The following is a 9271-nucleotide window of genomic DNA, read 5'->3' as shown; positions in this document are numbered from 1 at the left end:
AATATAGTTCTATATTGTAAAAATTGTTTAAAAAAAAAAAATACGGGAGCACAAAGGGGTCGCTGCACAATGTGATAGTGGTATAATTGGGACAAGTATAGATGATATCTGACAGTGATTAAAATCACTATCATAAGAAACACTTCGATGCATATCTGTATATTGTGTGTAATTTTAAGAAGTTGGTGGATGATTCAAAAGCAAAATTAACTCTTATTTCCGTTATTTTTTCTAATTAGTAGTTCTATGATTTAAAAGTATAATATTAGCTTCGATGCGAAGCGGAGAAGGTATTAATTTTACTATGATGTGTTTTTTTTTTTTTTATGTCTGTTGCCACTTTTTCTCAGCTCTCATAGGACCGATTTCTTTCAAAAATACGTCAAAAGATCACAAATCGTATATAGTTGAAGACATTACCCTTAAAAATTGAAAAAAATTCCCTCGTTCCCCGCAAATGGGGGAAATATCCAAAAAAATTACAAATTTAAAAATCGCTAATTTTCGTAATTGTTTCACTTTTTTTTCTTAAAACTTCCATAACTTTTTGAAAAATCAACAAATCAACATAATTTTTTTTTATACTAAAACCTTAGATATTTACCTTTCATTTGATATCATTTTTTTGAAAATCTATCACTTAACCTGCTCATTGGGGGGGATTTAAAATGGCAACTTTTTTACAAAAATTAATTTTTTCAACTTAATTTTTGAAAATGTTCCGGAAAGACTGCGTCCTTTAAACATATATCAAATTAAAGCTTATTTTATGTACTACAAAATGAAAAAAAAAAATTTGTCCCGACACTTTTTTTTCTACATTTAAACGGCTGCCGTAGTTAAAAAAACACTATTTTTGTGTTAAAATTTTCGATTTTCGATTTTAAATTTTCAACTTAAAAATGCTATAACTTTTTGAAAAATGTATATATCAGCACAAATTTTTTTTTTCTAAATACATTATAAGTACATCTTTCATTTGACATACTTTTTATTAAAATTGGACAATTTCCCCTTATATAGGGGGCGTTCAAAACTTAAAATATTGTAAAAAACATAGATCTTTTTCAACTGAACTTTTGAAAATGTTCCGGAAATACTGCGTCCTTTAAACATATATCAAATCAAAGGTTATGTTATATACTATCAAATGAAAAAAAAAAATTTGTCCCGACATCTTATCTTCTATGTGCAAATGGCTGTCGAAAATTTAAAAAAAAATGTAATGTTTGCGATAAAAATTACCTTTTATCGGGATGTTTTTTGTACTTAAAACTGCCATAACTTTTTCAAAAATGAACAAATAAAAATAATATTTTTTTGTATTGAAACCTTAGATATTTCCCTTTCATTTGATATAATTTTTTTTGAAAATCTAACACTTATTCTGCTCACTGGGAGGATTTAAAATAGTAACTTTTTTACAAAAAATAACTTTTTCAACTTAATTTTTGAAAATGTTCCGGAAATACTGCGTCCTTTAAACATATATAAAATTAAAGCTTATTTTATGTACTACAAAATGAAAAAAAAAAATTTGTCCCGACGACCTATCTTCTATACGCAAATGGCTACCATATTCAAAAATATGCTATTTTTGTATGAAAATTATGGGTTTTGTATTTTATTTTAATAGAAGTTGATGTTGCTTTTGCAATTATCCATCAATTTTTTTAAATTAAACACTATCTACAGATTTGCATCGAAGCGTTTCTTATGATAGTGATTTTAATCACTGTCAGATTAAATCTAGACTGAACCCAACTATGCAATGTCTCCACTATGCCGCGACCCCACTGTGCTACCGTAACTTTATTATATCTATTATAGCAATTCAATGTAGTATAAAATTGATATTTATTACGAAGAAATCATAAAATTCTATAAATTAGTTGTTATTTTTATGACAAACGTATATAATAATTGAAAAGTCTGATACAAAACTTTTCATAACACAATTTGTTGTTAATTATGAATAAATAGTCTACAAGAATTTTTACTAACAAAGTATAAATTTACATTACTTGAGCAATTTTTTGTGCTGATTTAAAGTTACAATTCAATGGGTCAATCCATGCCAAATCACCCAGAAGTGGTTGCACGACCATCTCATAATTTTCTGAAATTTTCAGGGTTTATTCATATATGCTATATTTAGATTATCACAATTTTTTTTTTTTTTTTTGTCATCTTCCCATTTTTATGGCTATTTTAATGTAAAAAAAGTTAAAAATAGCTAGATCGTTAAAAAAAACACAGATTATTCAATTTCAACTCAATCGAATTAAAATTTTAGATTTGACCCTATTATAACTTAAAGTTTACATAAAAAAAAAAAAAATAATTTTACATGTTACACATTTATCTAAAACTTCAAATTTTTATGGTGTATAAAACAGATATATATCTACAAAACTAAAAAAATTTTTTTTGGAAATTAGGTCCCCTAACAGAGATATTGCACTTAGTATACACGTATTTTTATAAAATGTCTAACTTTGTAGGCCTCTAAATCCCAAGATAATTGTTTTAAATATTTGAAATTAAGTTGAAACATAGATTATACACTATACAATACCACATGTAAAAATCAAAATAAAATAATAACTTCTTAATGGTTTTAAGTGAGCTAAAAACGCCAATTTTCACAAAAAATGCGCCATTTTTGAAAGTCATTAAAGTTTAGAATTTCTCTTAAATTTTTTTTAATGTAAATTTTAAGTTATAATAGGGTCTAATCTAAAATTTTAATTCGACTGAGTTGAAATTGAATAATCTGTGTGTTTTTTAACGATCTAACTATTTTTCACTTTTTTTACATTAAAATAGCCATAAAAATGGAAAGATGATAAAAAAAAAAAATTGTGATAATCTAAATATAGCATATATGAATAAACCCTGGAAATTTCAGAAAATTATGAGATGGTTGTGCAACCACTTCTGGATGATTTGGCATGGATTGATCCAATTATATTTTTTTTCATCTTCACACAGGCAATGATTTTTACTGAATCGGCAAACATTCGTCGCATTAGTTGTTTGATAAAATTAGCAATTTAAGCTGATACAAATGTTAAAGTTACTTTTTCGACTTGAAAAAAAAAATTAAGTAAGTTTAACTTTATATTCTATGTCAATTAGATTTATATAATATTTATGAAAATCAGTGTACTCTCTTTAAAAAATATATTAAAATACAATATCAAGAATTTTTACACAAAAATATCATTTTTGAAGATGATAACCATTTTCACTTTATCTCGAATTATTTTTTTCATAGTAAAGTATAATAAATAAGCTTTAATTTAAAATACGGGGAACGAGGGCAACATTTTTAATTTTTGATGGTAATATTTTCAACTAGATACATTTGTGATCTTTTGACGTATCGTTGAGATAAATCATTGCAGTGAGAGCTGAAAAAATGTAATGACAAAGAAAAAAAAAATAAATAAACATATGATGGTAAAATTAATACCTTCTCAACTTTGCATTGAAGCTAAAAAATGGATGCCCTAGTATAAATAATAATTATAATTTCTAATCAGTCATTATGCAGTCTCATTTAGCTAATAAATTTCAGGTGCTGGTTCTTAACAATATTCAATGATCTAAAAATAAAATTTAAGTGAAGGAATAGAATGGTTTATGTTCAGGTTTTTCTACTATCAATTATAACCTCCTGTTTTATAACAAGGCTGATATAATATACAGGGTGTTCAGTAAATAAGGAAACGAATTTCTATTGTAATCATTGTTTGTAACAATTTAACTGTTTCCTAACTTACTGAACACTCTGTATAGTATTTTTTAAATAACCTTTGATTCAATGGATTACGATACTCTTATCCTTATACTCAGCGAGTCTGAATTAAGTGACTTTTAATGTCCTGGTTTAGATTTTATCTTAAAAGCAGATATCATTGGGACAAGATACATGGTAATAAATTCAGGTTAAAACTATTAAGGTGTTTTTAAAGAATATAATTTTTAAATATTATTTTGTGTTAATTGTAGATCAAATTTAGAATATAGCTGAATAGATTCGGATGCTGAAATTTTAAGTGATTCTTTACAATTTGAAATAATAGAATGTAACTTTTTGTATTTGACAATTTAAGAAATAAATAAAATGAAAAATATCAAAAATAATCGAAAGAAATACAATATTTATTATTATATAACATAATTATTATTTTATGAAAATACAGTGGTTAATATTCAAAGAATAATCTTGTAAAAAAATAAAACATTTTCTTTGAAAAAAAATAATATGCATATTTGTTCAAATAAATGCGTGTGTTTCTATTATACACAAATATTCCCTTAAGTGTTTATAAATACAATAATTTAATTATTATTAAATATTTTTAGAATTATTTTATTGATACAATATTTATTCTATAATATTTAAATTTATTTTTGCCTTTCTTTTTATTTATTAAAACTAGATTAAACAATTAAGATAAATTAGTTACAGTGTAATCTAAAATATTATTAATAGTTGTGCTAAAAAATGTTTAAGAATTTTTATATTTTTTAAATTCTAATACAATTGAAACACAATACCCAAATAATTCTTTTAAAATTTACTAAAAAAAAATATTTTTAAATGATATCCGTAATGATACAGTCTTACACGTGCTAAATAATAAGTAATTGTATATTGGCGTTTAATAAATTAGAATTTTGTTAACACATGTCTAAATATGAACACGATATTTTTAGGTATGGATATCACAATAAATAATGAATAAAAAATGTAATATTTTAATTAATTTTATAGCGTATTTTATTTTATACATTTATTGACATGAATCTTGGACTTTTTGTTTTAACATTGACTTTAATTTATTACAATATCACGTCTGTAGAATGTAAAATTCAAGAAACGTCATACTTAAATTATTTAATTGAAGTAGGAAATCATTTATGTATTCAAAATGGATGGAAATCTATGGGAAACTTACACTTGAAACTTGATTCGATTAGAATTTTCAGTGTTCCAGATTTAATTGATAAAAAACTCAACACAGATAATTTGCTAAGTATTTTCTATAACATTGTTTATATTTTAAACTACAGGTATAGCGAAGTAATTTCAACATTTGTAGAAGTATTAAATATTGTTGTTGATATATGTGAACACTTTTTAGACGCTCAATTATTCGAAATTTTTATAAATTGTACAATATCCCTTGTAGAAGTAATAAACAATTCATTGACAATGTTTGAGAATTTATACAATGCTATGACATTTATAAGTTATATTGATTTTAAACTTGTCTATCCCGAGTTAGAAACTAACCCGTACACAATAGTTGATTACATTTATGAGATAAAAAACCATATATATTTTAAAAAAATTCTGTACAAATTTCTTTTTGTTAATCTTCNTTTAAAAAAATTCTGTACGAATTTCTTTTTGTTAATCTTCAAGTATTTATCGAAACTAAAGAATTCATTAGTGATATATCTAAAATTGCAAATAACTGTTACGAAAAAAATAAATCTATTATAAATACTGATGAGAAAATTGATCTCAAAACTAAATGTGAAACAGAATATTTGACACACAACAGTGATTTTCCGGAGTTTATACAATTCATGTGTCATAAGATGAATTCATTTTACACTGAAATGATTAAAATTAATTACGAGGATCTTGGATTTATTCAGTTGATAAATCCAACAAATCATAAGTAAGTATAAATTAATTTTAAATAATTTAATTTTAATTTCTATATTTATGAGGATTTTCTATTGGTATTTTACTATAAAATATGAATTATATCAATTGTATGTACAAATGCGTAAGAGAAAATTATACTTTCTTAAGGAGGTAAAGATACCAGTTTAATTTTTTTTAATTTTTACTAAATTATATATAAGACAATAGTATGCAAAAATATATCTAGACAAATGAAGTTAATTAAAGCGTAAATTAGTGAACAATATTTTTATTCGTTTAATTGATTAAATTAATACGTATGAAGATAAATTTACTATTTGAATAGTACATTTATTTTTTTGAATTTGATGTTGTATAAGATCTAACTGAAAAAAAAAATTTGATCTCTAAACTTGTCTTTGTGGTGATAATAAACATCAAAGTTAATAAAAAATTACGATTTTTGTAAAATAATTATTTTTTATATTTTTTTCTTAATAATGCTATAACTTTTTGTGAAAATGTATGGATTAGTAAATTTTTTTTTTTTATAGATGCTTGATGTCTTTATTTATTATTTGGTATATTTTTTTATAAATCTGACCCTTTATCTGCCCATAGGGGGGATTTAAATGCCTTAGATATTTACCTATCATTTTATATATTTTTGTGAACATTTTACCCTTTAACAGCCCACAGAAAGGGTTCAAAATGGTAACTTTTTCACCAAAAATTTACTTTTACACTTAACTTTTGATAGTGTTCCGGAAAGTCTGACACTATTATATAATAATTAAAGTAAAGTAAATGTAATGTACCTTATTAGGAAAAAAAAATTTTGAACTTTATTTTGTCTTCGTGGTGAAAATGGCTACCAAATGCTATTTTTGTGTGAAAATTCTCGATTTTATTTTTACATTTTTAACTTTATAATGCTATAAATTATTGAAAAGTGTATGGATCAACACAATTTTTTTATGAAAAATAATATTTTTTAATAATCCCTCTTTCATTCAGGGTATTAATAAAGAAATAGCAGATCATGTAACTTTTGGAATAATCCACCATTTTTTTTAAATTAAACACTATCTAAAGATTTGCATGGAAGCGTTTTTTTTTTGATAGTGATTTTAATCACTGTTAGATATCATTATACTTGATCCAACAATGACAAATCACCACTGTGCCGCGACCCCCCTGTGCTGGGGTTTTTAATAATATATTTCAAGAAAAATATAAAGATCTAGATAATTAACCCATTTTGATCTACCTTAAGGCTGATAAATCATATCCAAGTTTCGAGAAAGTATTTTTCTCAATTTAGTAATATTTTTAATTTAGTCTAGAATTTATGTATAGGTTTAAACCACCAATTGACGAAACTATTAATCAAGAACTTGGAATTATGACACTCAATACTTTATTTAATGAGGGTAGTTGGAATTCATTTAGCCACATGGAAATACTATATGGCAATTTAATTATAAGTGCCACAACTGTGATTAGAGACCTGGTGACAAATTATAATTTTCATCTTAAAAAATTTTACTTTACACAAATGTTGAGATGTAGATTTCTTGAAGTACTTATAATTTACAATACCTCACTAACTGCTTTAATGAGAATATGTAGAAATAAAAATAATTTAAACGAATATGTGAAATGTGTGTTATATCTTTTTGTTGCAATTAATGATACTGTGAAAATGTTTGATTTTATGCTGACAATTATTGAAAAACTTAGATTATCAAATTTATGGTTACCCGAAAGATTAAGTTCTAACTTACTTGCAATTTATAAGTTAATATATAATTATGTCATTGATCTCAAAACTAATAATGTAGTACGAGATATGTTTATAAACAAACCTGAAGTAAATATTGAACATTTATCTAATGATTACACGTTGAGTTTTCAGAAAGCAAGATATAAATTTTCCAATATACTAAGTAAATTAAAAAAGCAAAATAAAAATATGTGTTATTCAAATGATTTTATGATTATTAAGAAAGATCTAGACACTAAATTTTGTAATAATGCAATTATTATTTCGAAATATTTATATGACTTTTATGAAAATTTCGTTAAAACTGATTATGAAGACACAGGTTTTAATAAAATACATCAAAATTATTTTTGGAAATGGGTATAGTCCATTTTTTTTCATTGAAGTGAATTATATAATTTAAGTACTCCAAATACGTATTTAATATTTCATTAGTTATTTTAATGTATGAGTAAGAGTTCTTTTCTATTAAAATAAGTTTTATATAATATTGAATAAACATTTCAGGAAGCACAAAAAAATAATTGAATTTATTTTGTAATCATTATATTGCTATATATTAATTAGATGAATAAATACATAATTTATTATAATCACCTTATAAGTTATAAAAATATCGAAAATCGTTAAATAATTTTTCTAGTATAGGTTATTTTTTCATCTTTGTATTATACAATATGTTTGAATTTTAAAGTCTCAACTATCTATATATTACTTTAACAAAGAACTAATAATTTACTATTAAGGGAAACTAATTATAAAATAAAAAGAATAATTCTCTTCGTTCTACTCCTTCCTAGCCTTGAAATTGAAAGCTGTTGTCCCATTCTATTCCCGTGATTACTGCCATCATTTCTATTATATTGAGCGCTGGTTGTACTATTTAACTACTTTATTGTGTATTATAATTTACTGTACATATTTTACTTTTTTTATATTAATTAACACCAATTATTTCTGTAATTCATAACGCTAATTAATACTATATTATCTAATTCCTAAGAAATTGTCGAGCTATAATATTTTCATTATAAATGCTAAAAAAAAAAATAATAACTATTATTATTATTATAAGAAAAAAGTTATTTTATTTTTTTATATTTAACATTGTTTTTCCATTTTTTTAAGTTGGTAAAAAATTTATTTTATTTTTACTAAAGTAATATCCATTATACATATTAAAATCCAATGTGTTTGAAAACTATACCTATTATAAGATAATTGATATGACTATGGTATATTTATGTATGTACATCGACAATATTTCCATGAGAGCACACATAATAGTGTTAAAATATAAACTATTAAAAAAAAAAAAAGTTTATAACTCTGTCAAAAACTAACTAATTTTAACAAAAATTTTAAGATACATTTGGAATGTTTCTGAGTAAATCTGGTAAAAATTTAAGTTTTTAATTCGAAAAACACTGACGTCACTAAGCATTTATACTGAAGTTTTTAAACGCTCGCAGAATGTTAAAATTATTTTTTTATCTTCGCGAATAATTTTCCCAGAATAATATCGACATGCTCTTTCATTGAAAATCCAAATTTGTCAATAAATTTTTCTGCCATTGGCTAATTTTAACACGCTTATATTAATTTCACATGTATGTTGTTTGTTGTGTGTTGTTTGTAATTCTCCACTCGCCACGTGTTATTATCTCGCGTATCCCATCGTCTATTGTCTTGAGACTAGACTGTCGTAACGCATTCACCGCACGCCGAAACACTATTTTCCTGTATAATATTTGGTTTTCGTACCCGTACATGCAGGCGTATCATCAATATAAAACCTTAGATATTTTCCTTTC

At 24.1% G+C, this 9271-nt stretch overlaps 1 protein-coding gene and 1 long non-coding RNA gene across 2 annotated transcripts; both read left to right on the top strand.

Moving 5' to 3' along the window:
- Nucleotides 1-2995: 2995 nt before the first annotated feature.
- LOC126908554 (uncharacterized) lies at nt 2996-4205 on the top strand. Its single transcript, XR_007704797.1, has 3 exons — nt 2996-3109; nt 3584-3940; nt 4018-4205. It is a non-coding gene; the product is annotated as an uncharacterized LOC126908554 (long non-coding RNA).
- A 1198-nt stretch (nt 4206-5403) lies between these two features.
- LOC126908545 (uncharacterized) lies at nt 5404-7941 on the top strand. The gene is made up of 2 exons (XM_050690718.1): nt 5404-5702; nt 7031-7941. The coding sequence occupies exons 1-2, from the start codon at nt 5608-5610 to the stop codon at nt 7821-7823; spliced, it is 888 nt and encodes a 295-aa protein (XP_050546675.1). The 5' UTR covers nt 5404-5607; the 3' UTR covers nt 7824-7941.
- The last annotated feature ends 1330 nt before the right edge of the window (nt 7942-9271 follow it).

Source organism: Daktulosphaira vitifoliae, unplaced genomic scaffold, assembly GCF_025091365.1.
Source record: "Daktulosphaira vitifoliae isolate Bord-2020 unplaced genomic scaffold, ASM2509136v1 Scaffold_5, whole genome shotgun sequence".
Classification (NCBI taxonomy): domain Eukaryota; kingdom Metazoa; phylum Arthropoda; class Insecta; order Hemiptera; family Phylloxeridae; genus Daktulosphaira; species Daktulosphaira vitifoliae.
This window is presented reverse-complemented; position numbering and strand designations above follow the sequence as displayed.

Excerpts from the sequence above, each read along its gene's own strand:
- LOC126908545 (XM_050690718.1), top strand. The coding sequence starts at position 5,608 with ATGTGTCATAAGATGAATTCATTTTACACTGAAATGATTAAAATTAAT. Across the intron at positions 5,703-7,030 it reads ATAAATCCAACAAATCATAA|GTTTAAACCACCAATTGACG; the intron begins GTAAGTATAAAT and ends ATTTATGTATAG.